At 44.5% G+C, this 21,217-nt stretch overlaps 1 protein-coding gene and 2 pseudogenes across 1 annotated transcript; 2 read left to right on the plus strand and 1 right to left on the minus strand.

The window, feature by feature from the left end:
* Window positions 1-1,482: 1,482 nt before the first annotated feature.
* On the minus strand, window positions 1,483-2,604 carry Gpr45 (G protein-coupled receptor 45). The gene has a single exon (XM_059281572.1). The coding sequence runs from the start codon at window positions 2,602-2,604 to the stop codon at window positions 1,483-1,485; it is 1,122 nt and encodes a 373-aa protein (XP_059137555.1).
* Window positions 2,605-2,818: 214 nt separating this feature from the next.
* On the plus strand, window positions 2,819-4,274 carry LOC131926111 (high mobility group protein B2-like; annotated as a pseudogene).
* Window positions 4,275-20,454: 16,180 nt separating this feature from the next.
* On the plus strand, window positions 20,455-20,838 carry LOC131926112 (NHP2-like protein 1; annotated as a pseudogene).
* The last annotated feature ends 379 nt before the right edge of the window (window positions 20,839-21,217 follow it).

Raw genomic sequence — 21,217 nt, forward strand, 5'->3', positions numbered from 1 at the left:
GCACTTAATTAATAGATGCCCATCATATGGATGAATAAATAAATGCAAGGGATCTGGTGATTTCAGGCAGAAAAACTTCCAGTTTAGAATCAAGGGGACTTATCTCTTCTTGGCTTTTTTTGGCTACAATCAAGTGTAGACTCAAGGAGACTGAAGTCATGGAGATTTGTTTCCTCCTTTGACAAATGGGTAAACTGAGGCTGACAGATGATAAAATGAACAAGATTACTGACTGGTCCCTGATAGAGTCAGACCTGGAATCCTGTTTTCTTCATTTCTCCCTCTCTTCAGGTCTGACTGTGTAAAGAGAGCTCAATGGACCCACTGCTGTGTCCTGAACGGTCAGAACTCACCTTCCTACACCAGAAGCTCTTGGTCAATATGGGCGGCCAATGAGCACAGTGGCCAAGCATAGGCTACAAGCAAAATGTCTCCTCGAAGGAGCTTCACCCCCAGAATTGGGTCCTGGGCAAAAGGATTTGTCGGCAGCAGTGGGCATGAGTGAGGTAGGAGGAACAGAGATGGATGGGTATAAGCCCAGCTTTGGGGAGGGGGGTGTCTGATCTGTTCCTGTAGCAGTTCTGGTGCTGATGTGGATTTGGTGCCTCACAAGGCTCTGGGTTGTCCAGAGGAGATGTGTAAACAAAGCTAAGTCACTGGTTGCTCCTGCTTCTGAGAGCAAGTCACTACAAATACTTGCCCAGTGGACGAGTAACACTATGTTCTTAGCACACTGGAAAGGATGAAAACAAGGTGGCCAATGCATGGACATGGACAGAGGGATAGAGACTGTCAGGCTAGCTGGATGTGTGAGGGGTGGGCATACACCCAAGGATCCAGGTGGACTTCTCATTTCATTTAAGCTGTCACAAAGTACATTTTGAGCTTTGGGCCACTGTCACCCCCCCCCCCCACACACACACACCTCCTGTCATACTGTGGATCTCAAGAACATCCCAATGTGAGCTCCACTCCTTTCCAGAAAGGATAATTTTTCATGATCGGAAACACACAGTTGAACATTTATGGAGACCTCTGCACCATACCCAGGCCCTGCAGATACGCTGGCATCCGACCCAACAAGGGCACCACAATCTGCCACCAGGGGCCTCCTCTCTTGAGCATGTGGCATGGGGGCTGGGATGAACGTGATGTGCTCTTTTGGATAGACCCTCCTCTTGCCCCGCCCTCAGCCCGCTTCACTTTCTGCTTCCCCTCATTCTCTCTTGTTTTCTGGCCAGCTCCTGCAAGCCCCAACTCCCATTAGAACTATATATATATATTTTTTTTTCTGAGAGAGAAAAATAATCATTATTCATCTTACACGGAAATTGGAAAGTTGAAAGCCACAGATCACCTGGGAACAAATGAGTACCTTTGTGCTTGTGTCGTCACTACAAGACGCAGACAACTAAAAGCCAGGGAGCAGGGTCTGAGCAGGGACCCTTTGGAGTGGTCTGTTGGCCTGCTCTGACCCGCTCCCTAGACGGCGGATTGGTTTTCATTGCACACGTAGACGGTGCTCGGCTGGATTTTCCTCTGGATCCGCTCAGGCACTTTTGGGAGGATTTGGAAAGTTTGGGGAAGCAACTCTATGCAGGCCTCGCGGAATTTCTTGATCCTCCAGCAGTAGACGATGGGGTTGAAGACGGACTTGAGGTAACTGAGCCACAGGACGCACGTGCTGGTGGTGTAGAAGGAGGCGCTGTAGTAGAACCGCCGACTGAACGCAGACAGCAGGCTGTAGACTGAGTGGGGCAGCCAACAGAGCGAAAAGCCCACGAAGAGGATGAGGATGGTGGTGAAGGCCTTGGTTTTGAAGCTCAGGTCCAGGCTGACCTGCTGCTGCTGCCGCCGGAGCCGTCTCAGGCCAGCCCTGGTCAGCTGTCTGAGGTCCAGGCTGTCTGACTGGTTGTGCACGCGGACGGCGTTCTTCCGCACCGTGTTGAGGATGCACAGATAGGAGCACAGCATGACGCCGAAGGGCGCGAAGAACACTGCCACCACCAGCATCACCACGTAGGCGCGTTCGGCTGGGAACTCAGTGTAGCCCAGAACGCACTGTGGGGCCCGAGCCGGCACCTCCATGAACGTCCAGCCGGTGAAGGAGGGCGCAGAGATGCAGAAAGACAGCACCCAGGAGGCTGCGATGATCACCTTGGCCCTGCGTGGGTTCAGCTTGTCCTGACGCTGCACGATGATGAGAAAGCGGTCCACGCTAATGATGAGCAGGATGGCCACGCCCTCTAGGACAAAAAACCAATAGAGTGTAGCTGAGAGCCGACAAAAGTGGTCCCCGAAGTGCCAGCGGACAGTGATGAGGGTGATGGCCGTGAAAGGCATGCAGCATAAGGACAGCATGATGTCAGAGAAGGCCAAGGTGGCCAGCAGCAGGTTGATGGCTGAACGCATGGCCGGCCTCTGATACACGATGATGCAGACCACCGTGTTCCCGAGGAATCCTACCACGATCATCAGCAGCATCGTTATTGCCAGCGAGATCCTGAGTGGTGCGGACAGTGGGGTGGCCCCGGGGTCCAAAGCATTGCTCACATTCTGCAGCAGATGTTCGTAAGTCCCGATGGATGTGCTGTTACAGACCATCGTGGAGAGAAACTCGGAACCTGGACAGAAGTGGCTGCAAGGGCACCCTCCAGCGCTTGGGTGGCTTTCATTTTCTGTCTACTGGCTGCATCTTTTCATTTGATGTTGAAGGATCTCTAAGGCCCTTGAATCATGGGGAGAAATCTTTCTTTGGAGTGGCTAGCTGGGTTTTGTGATTCATCACTCACATTCTTGTCCTGTCTCTCTGGCAGCCATGCATTCACACAGCTCCCTAGTAAGACACTACAGCCTAGATCAAGAAGGAAGAGAGAGAAGAGTCAGATATTGGAATCCTGGTGGAATGGAGTATGGTCTAAATTTCACAGGTACCGGGGATCTGACATGTGAGGGTTTTGCATCTCTGCATTCAGCCAGCCAACCCAGGAAATAGTCAGAAGTCCCCAGCAGGGTCTGAACTGAACAAATACAGACTCCTCCTCGCCACTGTTCTAAACAACACAACTATTTGCATACCTTTTTCATCACAGTGTGTCACACATGATCTGAAGATGAGTTATGGTGTTATATGCAAACACCTCACCATCTTCTTAGAGATGTTAGTCCATAAGGAAGCATTGGAATCAATTCCTTGTGAATTCCCAGGGACAGAAGAGCAGAGAAAAGAATGACTCATTTATTTCTGATTTAGGACAAAGGTTGGTATTTACAAAGAGTGAGTCTTGTCAAGCAGTTCAGGAAAGCTAGCTATCCTCTGGGCACTTGGAAGCTCTGCCTTTTAGGGACTTTGGAATTACAACTTATGTAGTTTGGAATGGATTTTTATGAAAATCAGTGGAATACAGCCTTGAGCAAACAAACCACCTGCTTTGGAATGCCCGATTCAAGCCCGCAGGGCTCTCACTTGCTTTAATTTGTGTGTCTTCAGCACCTAGGACAGCGCCTGGCTGACAGGCTGCTGGTACTTCCTGGCTCCTTGATGAAAAAATGATTAGTTTTGAGATCTCGCCAGAGCTTGGGGAAGGAAGTCTCTCTGTCAGGGGCTCGGAGGGAAGCGCTGGCGCCAGGTTAGACGCCACCACGCCGTCAACACGGCAAGGGAGGCCCCAATAAGCCACAGGGGCAAGATGTCCTCATAATCCTTCTTCGTGCAGACGTGCCGGGAGTAGCACAAGAAGACGCACCCGGACTCCTCGGTCAACTTCGCCGAGTTCTCCAAGAAGTGCTCCGAGAGATGGGAGACCATGTCTGCAAAGAAAAAGTCGAAGTTCGAAGATTTGGCCAAGAGCGACAAAGCTCGTTATGACAGGGAGATGAAGAATTATGTTCCTCCCAAAGGTGATAACAAAGGAAAGAAAAAGGCTCCTAATGCTCCAAAAAGACCACCGTCTGCCTTCTTCCTGTTTTGCTCTGAACATCGCCCAAAGATCAAAAGTGAACACCCAGGCCTGTCTATTGGAGATACTGAAAAAAAAAAAATGGGTGAGATGTGGTCTGAACAGTCTACCAAAGATAAACAACCTTATGAGCAGAGAGCAGCTAAACTAAAGGAGAAGTATGAAAAGGATATTGCTGCATACCGTGCCAAGGGCAAAAGTGAAGCAGGAAAGAAGGGCCCTGGTAGGCCAACAGACTCAAAGAAGAAGAATGAACCAGAAGATGAGGAAGAGGAGGAGGAAGATGATGATGATGAGGAGGAGGATGAAGAATAAATGGCTGTCCTAAAATGTGTGGCGTATATGTGCTCAGGCAATTATTTTGCTAAGAATGTGAAATTCAAGTGCAGCTCAACATTAGCTTTATTATAAAAACTGTACAGATTTTTTAAAAAAGGAGTTTGTAGCTTTTTCAGGGGCTACAACGTACAGATAGATTTAAAGCTTTTGATGTTGAATGTTCATAAATATTTAATGGTTTCTTTAATTTCTTATGGTAGCACTGCAAACTTAATAGGAATTTGTATTACCAGTAAATTTTGGTCTTTTTTTTTTTTTAGGATGTTGCATTTTTAAAAAAATTGTAATAAAATAATGTATATTTAAAAAGTGATTTTTTTATACCATCACTCTAATACTTTTTTATTTCATCCTTTTGAAAAAGAGATTACAAACTATCCTTTATTAAGATATTTTATCTTCAGAGTTTAAAGTGGAGATTTTAAAAAGTAAACTTTATTAAAACATCACACAGCAAAATTAACCAGACCCAAACTCTCTAACCTAAGTCTTAGCTTAAAAAACAACAACATCTTCTTGAGGTGTGAATGGCATGTAAACAGGTGTATGTGTTTACATCCCAATAGTGCCAGGGACAAGTACCTGGAAACCATCACAACCATCAAGGTCATAAACACATCCATGGTTCTGAAAGTTGGCCTTCTGCTCTCTTTACTGAGATCTACCTTTGAAGAAAAAAAAACATTTAAATGTGTTTTTACTAAAAATTTTTAGTACATTTGCTTAACTTTGAGACAGGTATAAACTTCCACTCACACGGAGTCATAAGGAAATAGTGACCTTGTGTATATCCTTTGCCTTTTTTCTCTGGCAGGAGCATCAGATGAGTGTAAAGCTGCTATATGATTCTTCTTGGAAACACTGAGAAGGAGGAGAGATGACCAGTTCTTAAAAACAGCGTTAATCTTTATTGCTTTTCTCAGAGATGTGGCAGGAATGGTGTCCAGGAGCCAAGGTCCACAGTTATGTCTTTGCTGGGTGAAACAGATCCTCCCCTGTGTATCCATTCCCTGGGTATCCTCACTCACTAATACCTTCCTTTGGAGTCTCTCATCTGGAATGCATCAGGCCCAGGTACGGAGTAGCTGTGCATATCACAGATTCATGTCACCACATCTGGATGGCAGAAGGCTCTCTGGAGGTGGCGCTGTTATCATTTGAGCCCTGTGGCAAGCCAATCACATCGCTACAATGGCTGCTGTTTCGTGTACACAGTAGAGTCATGTGCACACATTTGCACGTGGACTGGACCTGATAGCAGCATGTTTTGAAGTCCCACCGTGTCCACTGCAGCTGATTGCAGCAGCATGGTGGCCCCAGGAAGTCTACTCTAGAGCCTGACTGTGATGAGGCAGACTCCAGGCACTCAGCTGGAAACAGAAACTAGGAGTTTGCGGCAGCTACGGCTGCTGAGAAATCACAGGGTTGTAGGTGGATGAGGCCATAAGATATGCTGGAGGCTCTCTTATCCCCTCTGGATTCCTGGCCCTCTCCATCCTGCCCTTACCTGGGAGGATAGACCCTAGTCCATGAAGAGGGGTGAGAAATGAGGTCTATTCTGCCCCAGCTTCCTTCTGCCTGGTTGTGGGTGATGCTCCTGCAAAGCCCTAGCTTCTGGGGACAGATGTGCTCTACAACTTACAACCTGGCCTTCTTCTCAGGTTCTCCATGTGTTTCCTGACTCCCTGCTGGCCTCCTTTACTTCCCTTATCCTAGTTCACCTTAGCACTCTTCCTGTATCTATTTTCAGCACCATGCCAAAGGTCATCCAAACAGAAGTTACTAGGAAGCAGAAAATAAAAGCAGATAGTATGGGCAAAGTCGTGTGTGTGGTTTTTAAACAGTTACATTTCCACAAGTACCTTTGTAGTATTTACTTCTTCCCCTGTGTTTAACGGACGCTTTAGCCTTTCTTTTCCATCTGATCTCTTATTTGCATCTTTGCTGATCCCCCTTAAACAGGCACTCCTAGAAGTGTCTGGCTTGAGTTATGCTGATGATGCCCACACAATGCTGTAGGAGAAACTCGAATCTTAGTTCCTGACTTACTTTAAATACTATTGTTCGCACCACAGCATGCCAAGGTTGAGCTTATTTTATTACCTCACTGTGGTGGTTTGAATAAAAATGCTCCCCATAGACTCATAGGGAGTGGCACTATTAGGAGGTGTGGCCTTTTTGGAGTAAGTTTGGCTTTGTTGGAGGAAGTGTATCACTAGGGGTGGGTTTTGATGTTTCACATCCTCAAGCCAGGCCCAGAAGCTCTCTCTCTTCATGTTGCCTGCAGTTCCAGATGTAGGACTCTCAGCTCCTTCTCCAGCACTGTGTCTGCCTGCATGTCCCACCATGATGATAATCCAGCTAAATGCTTTCCATTGTAAGAGTTGCCTTGGTCATTGTGTCTCTTCACAGAAATAAAATCCTAATTATGACACTACTGACTTCCTCTTAATGATTGATGAATAAGTGTTTTGAAGTCATCTGAGAAGCACCGAAACTATAACAATATTTAAATCTCTGCATGACACTCCACTGAGAATGGACAGTATCCATTTTGTCCCTGCCCTATAAGATGCACAGTTAAGTACTTCTTGTCTTTACCACATTCTCTCATTCTTTTACATCTATTGGCTATCAGCTATATTTTTATTTTTGCCTAGTTAAGGTCACCTATTTATCACCTGTAACTCAATCTTCTGTGATTATTTTTATAAGTAGTCTTTAATAATTTAACCTCCAATAAAGCTATTTACATTCTTATGACAGTGTAATATTTTTCAAATTTGGGTATTTTATCTGACTAGTTCAAGATTATGATCTACAGGGTCCAGACATACAAGGAGTATATTCCTAATATAAAAGTCAAGTTAAGTATACATTTTTGGCAACTTACCAAAACTTAGAAGCTAAAACAACCTCATATTACAGTTTACGTTGTATATGGTCCATGATGGTCATGTACAGATGTTTGTGTTTCCCTTGAGTTTCTCGTCACCTCTTTTTCACACTGTGATGTCATTCTTTGGTCTAGTAGTTTTGATCAGGCTTGCTATCCCTCCTGAAGATTTGCCTCTGATCCAGATCTGGGCTCTGTCCCCTGGGTCAGTAGCATGGCTGCTCATGATTCACTTGTTCTGAAATCCACTGTTGTCTCTTTTCTGGAAAAATGACTGTAAATTGCTTGCTAAGAAAATGTTCCAACAGGAAAGCTTCAAGCTAAGAAAGCACTCTAAGCCTTTGCGTCTCTGAAAAAAAAGGTATTTTTCTTCTACCTTCTCACAGACGGATACTTTGTCTGACTACTGAGGCAGCGAGAATTTACTGCCTAAAATAGAAGGCTTTGCCTCTTCACCAATTGGTGTCACTGATGTTAGCTTTAAAGTAGATTCCATTATTTTTCTTCATTGATGACAAGCTTTTTTTCTCTTGAGGTTGTGTTAATTTTTTCTTCTGGAAATGTTGGTGAAAGATGTACATTTGGGTCATTTTTTACTATGTGGGACACTCACTCACTGAGTCATTTAAACCCAAAGGTACATGCAGGTCAACTCCAGAAAAACCTTTTCCTCAGTAGGTTTGGTATTGCCTTCCCACTGATCCTGTGGAAGAACACAGACTGCTTTGAATGCTAGGCCCATTCTTCCGGCCTCAATTTTCTTTTTCATTGAAAAACCTTTCTCTTTTGTATTCTATACTCTGTGGTGATTTTTTTTAAAAAAAAATCTTTTATGTTTAGTGTTTTTTTTCAGTCTCATGAGCCCATGATGGCCTAAAAATCACTATGTAGCCTCAAATCCTGCACCTCCTACCTCTACCTCCCAAATTCTAGGATCATAGACAGGTGCATTGTGTCCATTTTATTTAGTTTTACTTAATTCTGTTGTTTGTTTGTTTGTTTCTGAGAAAGGATTTCTCTGTGTAACTGCCCTGGCTGTCCTGGAACTCAATTTGTAGACCAGACTGACCTCAAGCTCACAGAGATCCACTTGCCTCTACCTCCCAAATCTTGGGATTAAATGGCACACACCTAGCTAGGTCAGTGTTTTGCCACAGCAACAGAAAAGCACAGTAGAACAGCCAAGACATCTTCGGCTCACAATCTGTCTTGCCTGCAAAATACGCTAGAGCAGGGGCACTTGTGGGAGTAGCCAACCAATGTCTGACTTAACTTAAAGCCTCCCCCATGAAAAAGAACCCACACCTGACACTGCTTGGGTAACCAAGAACCAGAGACTAGATAGCCCAGAGACCCAGGGTGAAACTAAACATGACTGATCTAATAAAAAAAAAAGAAATCAATGAAACGATTCCTAATAATATTCTGCTATACTCATAGATCAGTGCCTTATCCACTCATCATCTGAGAGGCTTCCTCCAGGAGCAGATGGGAAGAGATGTAGAGACCCACAGCCAGACATATAGAAAAAGTATCTAAATTGGATGTCTCCATCAAATCCCTCCCCTCAGAGCTCAAAGAGCCCTGCTGAAGGGGAGGGAGAAAGATTGTATGAGCCAGACAGGAGTACATGGCCCTCTGAATCAACTAAGCAAGGCGCATGTGAGCTCACAGAGACTGAAGCAGCAATCACAGGGTCTACATGGGTCTGCACCAGATCCTCTGTGTATATATTGTAGCTATTAGCTTAGTATTGTTATGAGACTCTTGACTGCGAGGAAAAGTGGGTCTCACAGTCTTGTTCCTGTTCTTGGAACACTTCCTCTTGTTGGGTTGCTGTGTCCAAATTCAACATGCACATTTTTTGCTTCATCTTATTATGATTTATTTTGTCATGTTTAGTTGTTATCTCTTAGAAGCCTGTTCTTTTCTAATGAGTGACAGAAAGGGAGTGGATACAGAGTGGGAGCATGGGAGAGGGGAGGAACTGGGAGGAGTAGAGGGAGGGGAAACCAATCAGGATATATTGTATGAGGAAATCTATATTCAAGAAAAGAAAACAATAAAATAGAGAAGGGAAAGAAGGAGGAGGAAGAAGGAAGAAGAAGGAGAAGAAGGAGGAGGTGGAGGAGGAGGAGGAGAAGAAGAAGAAGAAGAGAAGAAGAAGTAATAGAAGAAGGAGAAGTAGTAGAAGAAGGAGAAGAAGAAGAAAAGTAGGAGCATATCTAAGAGGGACTGCAAGCTCAGCCCTGGACTAATATGTCTCCTATTAACTGATGATGTGCTTAATCTCTTTAAGTCATTATTTCCTCATCTGTAGAATGGGGATAACCACTCTGCCACTGAAGAAGATTCTTATGAAATGGTCCTGAGGGAAGATGTAAGATTCTGGGCACAACAAGCGTCTATACCTTCCAGCTGAGAACTAATGCTCAGTTCAAAGATGGGAGCTTCGTTTGTCTTGGCCATAGGTCCTTATGGTGGAAGATGCTTTTGTATTATTAACAATATATCATTCAAGGTGTACTCTTGTGATGGTTGGTGTTAATTGTCAACTTGACAGGATCTAGAATTACCTTGGGGATAGGCCTCCAAATATTGGTTTTTTTTTTTTTTTAGGGATTATTTAGCTTAGAGTTGGCCTCTGAGAATGTCTGTGAGGGATCATCTTGACTGAGTTGACTGATGGGGGAAAACTGCATCTTGCTTATGGATTTAATGTGGCTGGTTGCTTTAAACTCCTGATGCCTTGACCTCCTTGCCATAATGAACTGGCTAAACCCTTGAACTGTGAGCCAAAATAAAAATAAATGCTTCTCACTTGACTTGCTTTTGTCATGGTATTTTATCACAGCAACAAGAGAAGAAACTAATATAACTTCATTGACAAATTCTGTAAAAGCATAATGGACTTTAAAAACTCGGCATTTGATGAGTTAACGATTTTGACTAAACTTTAACTAGTTGCATGTTTTTTCCTCTGAGAAATAACGTGTATAATATTTTCAATAGCTGGGCATGGTGGTACATGACTGTGATGTCAGCACTCAGCAGATTGAATGGGGCACAAAATTGTAAGTCAAGGTCAACATCAGTGATATAATGAGACCTTGTCACAGAAAGCAAAATGGTGATGTTGATAATAATTTCAACAAAAAGAATGCTTTAGTTGAGAATAAAAAAAAATTACTTGAGTGGCCATCAAATCAGGAAGGAGGAGCAGATGGGAGCTTCCAGCCCACATGTATTGCCTAACAAATCTTCATTGTAGCTGGCAGTACAGGCAGAAATCAGCTGGGGATGGCACCAATAGGCTTCAAGAAGTTCTAAGTAGGAGGTTGGAATTGGCTTGTTCTGTCCTCCACTCAAAACAAAACACAATCACTCATCACATAACAGTGGGGATATTTATTTATTTATTTATTTATGAAATGGCATTTGTTAGGTGCCTGTTATTTTGGAAATATCATAAAGTGTAATTACACACACTAGGATGGATATGATGTCACTAGCTAATGTACACTGTGAGTAATGTTACTAGCTTGCTTCCTCTGGCTTGCTCATTCTGCTTTCTTATAGAACCTAGAACTACCAGCCCCGGGATGGCAGCACCTCTAATGGGCGGGACCTTCCCTCATTGACCACTAATTGAGAAAATGCCTTACAGCTGGATATCATGGAGGCATTTCCTTAACTGAGGCTCCTTCCTCTCTCATGAATCTACCTTATATCAAGTTGATACACAAAAACCAGCCAATACAATAAGGAAGACTATGGATGCAACTTCTTTCCCAGCAGCCTGCCTGATACTTTCTAGCACTGTGAGAGGCAGCCCTGGGGGCAGGAACTTCTAGCTGAGTCCCAGTTTGATTTCTTCACGTCTAGAAGCTAAAGCATGTGGGTATCTTCAGAAATGGGGTCTTGATGTCTAGCTCTGGCATGCAGCCACCCGAAATAGCAATAGCCTTAGGGTTTGTGAGGCTCCAGTGACCTCCCTAGCCAACAACTCATAGGGGGAACCACATCCCTGGCACCCAACAATCTTGGAGCTCTTGGGAGTGCCCTTTTGTATTCATTTAGGATGTTCTCAAGTAAACGCCTTAGCTTGCCTTAACTCTTCTCCCAGATTTAATCTAGATGACTCTCAATGGATACCACTATGTAAATCTATATAAATAAGGCCTTTTACAGAGAGTGGGCAAGATTTCTGAAGGCCCACCCATGTCTGCTCCAAGCAAGTATCAATTGGTCTTGGGTAATATCTTAGTCAGAGTTTTATTGCTGGAATGAGACATCATGACCATGGCAACTCTTATAAAGCAAAACATTTAATTTTGGGGCTGGATTACAGTTCAGATGTTTAATCCATTATTATTATGGAGAGGAGCATGGCCACATTTGGGCAGACATGGTGCAGGAGAGGGGCTGAGAATTCTACATCTGAATTCACGGGCAGCAGGAAGAAAGAGTGACCCCCCCCCCCCGGGCCTGGCTTGAGTTTCTGAATCCTTGAAGCCCACCCACAGTAACATACTTCCTTCAACAAGGCCACATCTACTCCAACAAGTCTATACTTCCTAATAGTGCCACTCTTTACGAGTCTACGGAGCTCATTTTCATTCAGACCACCACAGGTGGCTAAGGAGATACTAAAAAAGCAATATTGACAAGGTCCAATATAGCACAAAGTGATGTCATCACTCATATGAGTTGTTTCATCAAAAGAACACTTGGATACCATGGCATGGCTAGGAGAAATCACTCCATCTAGTCCTCCATAACTTACAATCACTTTCCACGAGCCATGTGGCCTTTTCACACTTGAGTGCTGCCACCGCTCTAGGGCTACTGGGAACCACCCCAGCCCTGGTAGTCTTTGCTGAGTTTCTCTGTATGACTCTGCTTGACTCAGGCCCAGAGGGGAATAAGGCTACACTCTGGCCTATGGTGTCTGCTGCTAGAGTCCGACAGGTTCTATTAGTCTCTTCTCCTGGCTGTGAGAGGTGTCCTTCAGAAGTTGTCCTCTGCATCTGAGCACCCTTGCACGTTGACAAAAACCAATTGGACAGAGCCGCTACCCACTGATAAGAGTGTAGACCATTTGCATGCACAGTCCCATGGGGCATGTGTTTGCTTTAAAACCTGTAGTGTGTGTGTGTGTGTGTGTGTGTGTGTGTGTGTGTGTGTGTGTGTGTCTGTGTGCACACATGCTTGTGGAGGTCGAAGGACAACTTACCAGAGCTGGCTCTCTTTCTCCACTACGTGAATTCCAGGGTCAAGCTCAAGTCATCAGGCTTGGAAGTGATTACCTTTACCCACTGAGCTTACCTATCTGCCCAGTGTTTGTAACCTTTTGGAACTATTTTTTAAAAGCTGGAGAAAAGGCAGATATACTGGATACACAGGTTAAACACACACACACACACACACACACACACACACACACACACACACACTCTCTCTCTCTCTCTCTCTCTCTCTCTCTCTCTCTCTCTCTCTCTCTCTCTCTTTCTCTTTCTCATACACACACACACACACACACACACATACACACACACACACACACACATCTAATAGAATTTGCTTTCTCCTTACTGATCCAGTTTCAGCTAAGTGGCGGGAAACTTGATAGGCTCTGTCTCCACAGCATTTACTATTACTTCATGGAACCCATTGGTGTTTGGAATAGTGGGTTTTTCAGTCTCTTCTCCAGCAGAACATATTGTTTCTCAAATGCCAAATCTGGAAATGGAGTCAGTTTTGGCAGATGGAAAAGCGGGAAGCAGCCCTTTGCTGTGGAAACAGCTTGACTCTATCCTTACCTGCAACCTTGTCACCTGCCTCTTCCACACAAACTCACACAGATGGCATATTTCAATCTCAATAACTTTATCGGCAATTAAAAAAAATATGCAAGGGCTGCCAAAAGTAATACATCAAGTAGCAGTGTTTAGAAACAGGTGTTGGGCCATGTGTCTCGACTTCCAAGAAAGGTAAGCTGAAAGGAGCCTGGATTTTTTAGTCCTCAGCTCAGGCAAGGCTCTTGGGGTGGGATTTTTCAACTAGGGCAGAACTGGGGATGTTTTTAATGAAGTAAATCTTTATCGCTCGCTCTTCTTAGCAATGGTTGAACTTCCTCGTGTGCATTTCCTGTGATAGGTGAATCCCTTTACATAGTTGGGCAGTTCTGGAGCTTGGCCCTGGATTGGCTGCATTAGCATCCCCAGCATTTGTTAGATCTTCAGGCCCCCACCCCCACTGTTGTGAAATATTAGCTTAAGACATGTTACATTCATTTATGCTGTGGAATATTTGTTTAATGGTGTAAAGATGTGTTGCATTCTTTCATGTTGCATTTGTTTAACTCTATGAAGCTGTGTTACTTTGTCTGTCTAAAACACCTCATTGATCTAATAAAGAACTGAACGGCCAACAGTGCGGCAGGAGAAAGAAGTAGGTGGGGCTGGCATACAGAGAGTATAAACAGAAGTAGAGAAGAGGAGAGGGTGATGCCAGGGGCCAGCCACTCAGCCACACAACCAGTCATGGAGGAAGAAGGAAAGAAAAATATATAGGATAGAGAAAGATTAAAGCCCAGAGGCAAAAGGTAGAGGGGATAATTAGTTAAGAAAGGCTGCCTAGAAACAAGCCAAGCTAAGGATGAGCATTCATAAGTAAGAATAAGTCTCTGTGTCTTTATTTGGTAGCTGTGTGGTGGGCCCCCAAAGAGTGAAAAAAACAACAACAACAAAGCCAACTACACTCTACTAGATCAGAAATGCTGCATGAGGCACCAGCTGACCTTTAATAAGGCCTCTAGGAGGTCAGGCTTTCTCAGTGAGAACTCTAAGGAAATGTTTGACATAATGTCTCTTGTTTAATGTTCATGCTAAGTCCTTTTTACTGGTAACATTTAGTACAGGGAACCCTTCTGTGTCAAGAGCTTCCAAATTTATTGATTCAACCAAGCACAGATTGAAGACATTTAAGGGAAAAAAATGTATCTATGCTAAGCATGGTCAGCCTTTTTCTCCCCTTGTCATGCTGTGGAATGATACACAGAGGTGGTGCTTATAATAGTATCATAATGGTATCCAGTCACCTGGAGATGATATGCAGTGCATGGGATGACGCAATCACTTTGCCATTCTACATAATAGACTGGGGCTTCTGCACAAGGGAAGGAGAGTCCTGAAACCATTCCCATGTGGATGCTGGTGGATGAGTGCTGTGGAATTCAGCATCAGGACCAAGTGGTCTGACTCAGGACCCAGAGTCTTAAGGTCTGGGCTATGCAGAGGCTGCTTACATAATCACACATTGGGAAATCACACATGATTTTTTTTTTTATCCAGGTGTGATTGAATTCTGGATGCCCTGGGAATTGAACCCAGTTCCTCTGGAATATTGTCATGCTCTTAACTGCTGAGTCATCTCTGGCCTCTACAACTGACTTTTATATCAGAAATGAATCACCAGTTTGGAGCAGCAGCCATGTCTTTCACAGAAAATATAGGAACAAGGAAGTGCTCAGGGACTCTACAGGAGCACATTGGGTACTTGATATCCTAGGCAGACCCTGGGCCACCAGGCTTTCTCACAGCTTGGATCAGACCCTGTGCAACAGTGGTAGAAGACTCTTAAAACATGGATTAGACCAGTATCAGCCCACTTTTCATCACCATGACAATATACATTAGACAGTCAACTTAGAAAGAGAAAAAAAGTTATTTTGGTCCATAGTTCTAGAGTCTTGGATTTGTGGTCGGTTGGCTTAGGTGGTTTGTGTCCTTGGTGAAGCAGCACATCAAATCAGGAGCTTGAGGGGGAAACAGCTCAACATCATAGCAGCTGAGAAGCAAATACTGAGAAGAGATATGGTGATTTGCATGAGAATGTCCCCCATAGGCTCAACTATTTGAATACTTGGTCCCCAGTTGGTGGTACTGTTTGGGAGGTTGTGGAGCCTTTGCAAAGTTGAGGCTTGCTGAAGGAATTACATCATTGAAGTCAGGCCTTGAGGATTTAAACCTGCACTCCACTTCCAGTTTTCTCTCTGCTTCTTGCCAGTGTTTGAAGTTGTGAATGCTCAGTTTCCTGCTCCTGCTTCCATCCCTGCTGATTCCCACCATACTTCCCGACCATAATACACTCAGCCCTCCGGAACTGTATGCCCAAATAAACTCTTTCTTCACAGCAACAGAAAGGTAACTAAGACAGAAGTTCGTACCTGAGCGTTGCTATTTCTGTGACGAACTTGACCATGTTGGTCTTTTGAGGAATGTGGAAGATTTAGGAACTTTGGCCTAAAAAAGTTTCAATGATGTAAAGCTTCAGAGCTTAAAATGCTGTACTAGTAGGACCCTAAAAAACAGTCATGCTGAGAGCAATGTGGACTATGGAGGTCTGGCTCAAGAGGCCTCAGAGGGAAGCAAGGGCTTTACCAGTAACTCAGCTAGAAGCCTGTCCTGTGATAGTCTGGCAAAGAATCATGGCTCTCTTCTGCCCATGCTTTGAGAACTTGCCTGAGGTTAAAATAAAAAAATAACAGACTGATTTCCTTAATGAGGGAGATTTCAAGACAATGAAATATTGAATCTGTGGCATGGTTGTTACTAATGCTGCTTGTGCAAGTCTGTAATAAAAAAAAAAGAAAGAAAAAATGTATAGTTCATAGAGAAAAAGCTCACTAGGAAGCTTATGTTATAGCTGAAGTATATGCGGGAAGAGAAGCAGGAAGAGTTAAGTTTAGTGCCAAGATGGAAGGGCCTGTTCCACGCTGGAATAAAGGGAAGGGTGCCCTCAGGGCGAGACTCCACCCAGCTAATTTTCTAACTTGTGAAGGAGAGTTAGGTAAGGGGTTTTTCACTCCTAGCAAGAAACGGAGTGCAAAAGGTGCTGCTGTTTGTTTCAAGGAGACGAGGCTCCATCCCAAGCTGAAAGCCAAGATCAGCAGTGCTATACACATCATGCTGGTGTTTAGAGGCATGAAGAATGCAAGAGTGAAGGGACCATGTATTTGTTCTCCAGAGTTTGAGAGAGCTGCAGCTGAGGCCAGGCAGTGTGTGTCAGGAGAGCACCTGTGTGAAGGCCCTGAGAAGGCAGAAAGCCCCGAGAGGCCATTGTGTGAAGCTGTGAAACTGAAGCCCCCAAGATATGGGAGATGCCGGAACAATGGGATATATGCTAAGAAAGGTGTATAGAAGGAGTGGAACCAGCCTCTGTGTGTGTGTGTGTGTGTGTGTGTGTGTGTGTGTGTGTGTGTGTGAGAGAGAGAGAGAGAGAGAGAGAGAGAGAGAGAGAGAGAGAGAGAGAGAGAGAGAGAGAGAGAGAGGAGTTGCAATCTGAGAGGCTGGAAGGGTGCCGACATTAGACATGGAGCTACAGGGTCTGGAGTTTCCTCTGCTTATTTTCTGTTTTGCTTTTGTCCAGCATTTCCTCACTGTGCTTCCATTCCTTTTGGAATGGTAATATGTATTTTATGCCATTGTATGTTGGAAGTATGTAATTTCATTTTTTAAAATTTTATTTTACAAGGGATTATAATTAAAAGATTGCCTTGAGTCTCTAAAGAGATATTGGACTTTGGACTTTCAAACAGTGTTGAAACTATGAAAGACTGTGGGGACTTTCAAAGTTGGACTAAATGTATTTTAAATTATGAAATGACTGTGAGACTATGGGAGCCTGGGCATGTGATGTGGTGGTTTGAATGAGAACTTCCCTGTCTCAGTTAGGTTTCTACTGCTGTGAAGAGACACCATGACCGTGGCCACTCTTATAAAGAAAACATTTAATTGAGGTGGCTCGCTTACTGTTTCAGAGGTCTAGTCCATTGTCATCGTGACAGGGAAGATGGCATTGTGCAGGCAGACATAGTGCTGGAGTTTTCAGGCAACAGGAAGTTGACTGTCACACTGAGAGAAGCTTGAGCAAGAGACTTCAAAGCCCACCCCCACAGTGACACCCTTCCTCCAACAAGGCCGCACCTCGCGTTAGTGCCACTCCCTTGGGGGGGGGCATTTTCTTTCAAACCACCACAATCTCCAGTAGGGTCAGATGTTTGGACACTTGATCCTTAGCTAGTGTCCTTGTCTGGGGAGGCTGTGGAACCTTTAGGAAGTGAATCTTTGCAAGGGGAAGTGAATCACTGGGAACAGACTTTGAGTATTTAAAGCCTCATGCCCCTCCCAGCTTTCTCTATGCTTCTTGCTTCTGTTTGAAGATATGAGCTCTTAGCTTCCTGCTTCGGCCATCATGCCTGCCCTGTCATGATGGACCTGTATCCCTCTTTCTCCCTAAAGATGTTGTTGTACATGGTATTTTTCTCACAGCACTAGAAAAGTAACTCAGAGGAAGGAACTAGAGTCACTATGTCCCCTTTAAGGACAAACTCCCAACGACCTAACTTCCTCCCACCAGGCCTCATGTCTGAAAATTTATGCTGCCTCCCCTACCAAAGTAACATGAGTTTGTGACTGAAATCTTCATTGCATGAACCTTAGGGGGACATTTAAGAGCCAAACTACAGCCGGGCGGTGGTGGCGCACACCTTTAATCCCAGCACTGGGAGGCAGAGGCAGGCAGATCTCTGTGAGTTCAAGGCCAGCCTGGTCTCCAAAGCGAGTTCCATGAAAGGCGCAAAGCTACACAGAGAAACCCTGTCTTGAAAAACCAAAAAAAAAAAAAAAAAAAAAAAAAAAAAAAAAAAAAAAAAAAAGAGCCAAACTACAACAAGACCTATTGTCTCTCAAAAGTAAAATCTGCTAGCTCCAAAAAAAACCAACAATAATAATTTAAAAAAACCCTATAACTTGAAGCTGGATCCAAGAGAGACACAGGGTGGAGCTGGGATTCACTGCCATCCCGTGTCTTTGTTCAGCTTTTGGTACCTCTCCACTTATTTTGGGTAAGGACCAGACAGAAGACGATGTTGCCCAGCATCATAGAGTCACTGTCCACAGAGGTTGTCATGTTGTTGCCATGCTGATAGGATCGATGCCTCAGGCATCAATGGCACCAAGGCCACAGACGAAGTGACCCATCCCAATAACCAACTGAAATCATTCATCGAACCTCCACTTACACAAACTCTAATGACCAAGAAGCAACAGTAACATCTCACATTTGTATAAGACTTTCAAATAGACAAAATGTTGCAGAAATGAGTTCTTACTTCCTTTTCATAGCCCCTAATGACATACAGTTATCCCTTAAGGCCCACAGGCACTGTTTCAAGAATTCCAAATTCTGTGAGTGCTCAAGTCCCTCTATGAAATGGCACCATCCTCTTCGCACAGAGCCTGCATGTGTCCCCCATACACTCAAATGACTTAGAATATTGAATGCAATGTAAGCCCGTACAAATGGTGTTATGCAGTATTGTTTAGGAAACAGTTACAAGACCCATGTGCATAGTCAGTATGGATGGATTTTTTTAGTGGTATCTTTTTGGCATTGCTGGAGACTAAGCTTTGCATGCACTGAGTGAGGCTTCTAGCACTGATGGTCTGACCATCCCTATATGTAGGATATTTTCAGTCCGCATTTGGTTGCCTCTGAGAGGTGGAATCTGCAGATACAGGTGGCCCCACTGTCTTGATAACCCCATTTATACATGCGGAACCTTGATCAAGACAATGACATCTTTTTTGATACCCTTGGAAGGCAGAGAAATCAAGTCACATCTTTGTTTGTTGAGATGGTGTGGTGGCTTGAAAGAGAACGGCCCCCCAAAGGGAGTGACACTAATGGGAGGTGTGGCCTTGTTGGAGGAAGTGTGTCACTGTGGAGGTGGACTTTGAGGTCACATATATGCATCCAGTGTCTCAGACCACTTTCTTTTTTTTTTTTTTTTGGTTTTTCGAGACAGGGTTTCTCTGTGTAGCTTTGCGCCTTTCCTGGAACTCACTTGGTAGCCCAGGCTGGCCTCGAACTCACAGAGATCCACCTGGCTCTGCCTCCCTAGTGCTGGGATTAAAGGCGTGCGCCACCACCGCCCGGCCTCAGACCACTTTCTATTGCCTGTGAAAGATGAAGAACTCTCAGCTCTTTCTCCAAGCACCATGTCTGCCTGCAGGCTACCATGCCCCACCTTGATGATAACGGACTGAGCTTCCGAAAATGCAAGCCACCCCAATTAAATGTTTTTCCTTTATAAGAGTTGCCGTGGTCATTGTGTCTCTTCACAGCAATGGAAACCCTAACTAAGACAGATGGGGTCTTACTCCGTAGCCCAGGCTAGCCTTGAAGTCATGATCCTCCTGTCTTAGCCTGTACAGTAACAGGATTATAGTCATGTGTCCTGCTTCAGAACTTAGTTTTGACCGTTCTCCTCTTTTCTCCCTCCCGATGTTTTGGGGAAGACTCAATCAGGACACCCACTCCGTCCGTGTACAATGTGAGCCTCATTATGTGGACAAATGTGCCTCTACGGTTTCAGCTGACGACCAATCAATCGTCCGGCTGGCTGTACTTGCTCTAGTTCTGAGAAAGAACCATTAGTTCTTCAAGGCTTCTAACAAGCCCAAACTCACCTGGAGGATATTCACACAATATCTATTTCCTGCATCTTCCTGTTGCCACCTTTCTTCGGGGGGAGACAGTGCATGATTCCCTAAGGGTTAGCAGCTTCCAAGTGGAGCCCTGAGAATTTGATCTGTGAATTTCACGATTAAAAGCTAACATTTTCACTCTGGCTCAACTCATCTAGAGGTCTTGTAGCTAAGAAGGGGTTTTTAAGTCCACGAACCAGGTATGAAGATTCTGCTACAGGCACGAAGCATATGGTGCCAGTTTAAAAATGGATGTGGCTTGATATTTTAACAAAATCTGAGACAATTAGCACATTTTCAAGATGCTAAAAAAAAAAAAAAAAAAAAAAAAAGGTCTGCCAATGTTGAGTTTCTCCAGCTAGACCATGTGACATCCCAAGCAGCCTGGCCCAGGGGCTTGGAGGACAACTAGGCTCATGCTGGAGTCAAACCAGACACTGACGTCTCAAACTTTTCCGAGCTGCTTTGTGAAAAAAAAAAATTTTTTTTCCCTCCAAAACCACACCTGCGTCAGCCTTCTTCCTTTTACCTGCTTTTCTCAGAAACTAATTTTAAACTCCTTTTGGGCCTCTGTGAGTTTCCTAACATTTTATGCCGTATTTCCAGAGAAAAGAAAACCAGACCAAAATACCCACCTAAGTCTAAGTTTTAAAAACACCGTTTCCCGGCTCTCGGATGGCTGAGAGGCCAGAGCACCACAGTCAGGATGGAGGCTGATGTGAATCCGAAGGCCTATCCCGTCCCAGGTGCCCACCTCACTGAGAAGCTGCTGGGCCTTGTTCAGCAGTCATGTGACTACAAGCAACTTCAGAAGGGAGCCAGTGAAGCCGCCGAAACCCTCCACAGGGACATCTCTGAGTTCATCGTGATGGCAGCAGATGCTGAACCCTTGGAGATCACCCTGCACCTCCCACTGCTGTGAGAAGACAAGAATGTCCCCCATGTATCTGTGCACTCCAAGCAGGCCCTAGGACCAGTCTGTGGGCTCTCCAGGACTGCCGTCGCCTGTTCTGTTACCATCAAAGACGGCTCTCAGCTAAAGCAGCAGATCCAGTTCATCCGGCAGCCTGTTCAAAGGCTCTTGGTGTAGGCCTGTGGCCTCTGCCCTTTCCTGTCGATTCACACCCTACTTGTGTATCATGTGGTCTGTTAGCACTTAGTGTTTCCAGCCAGTTTCTATTATAAATATTGTTTAAAAAAATACATTTTTCCACTTGCGATGTGAAGGAGACATACAGTTCTTTGGATATGTGATATGCTATACATAAAGCATTTTCTCATTGTAAGTTTATGAATTGATGCTTTGTACCCATTTAAACTGTTGTGCTACTGGGATCAACTTTGAGATTAGTCCTCCTACCCCAGGAAAAATCCCTTATGCCTGTTTGCAGTCCCCTGATTTAGTTCTTAACAGTTCTTTCAACTAATTTTCAAAAAGACAAAAAAAAGAGGGATTGATATAACCTTGG

This window comes from Peromyscus eremicus, chromosome 16_21, assembly GCF_949786415.1.
Source record: "Peromyscus eremicus chromosome 16_21, PerEre_H2_v1, whole genome shotgun sequence".
Taxonomy (NCBI): domain Eukaryota; kingdom Metazoa; phylum Chordata; class Mammalia; order Rodentia; family Cricetidae; genus Peromyscus; species Peromyscus eremicus.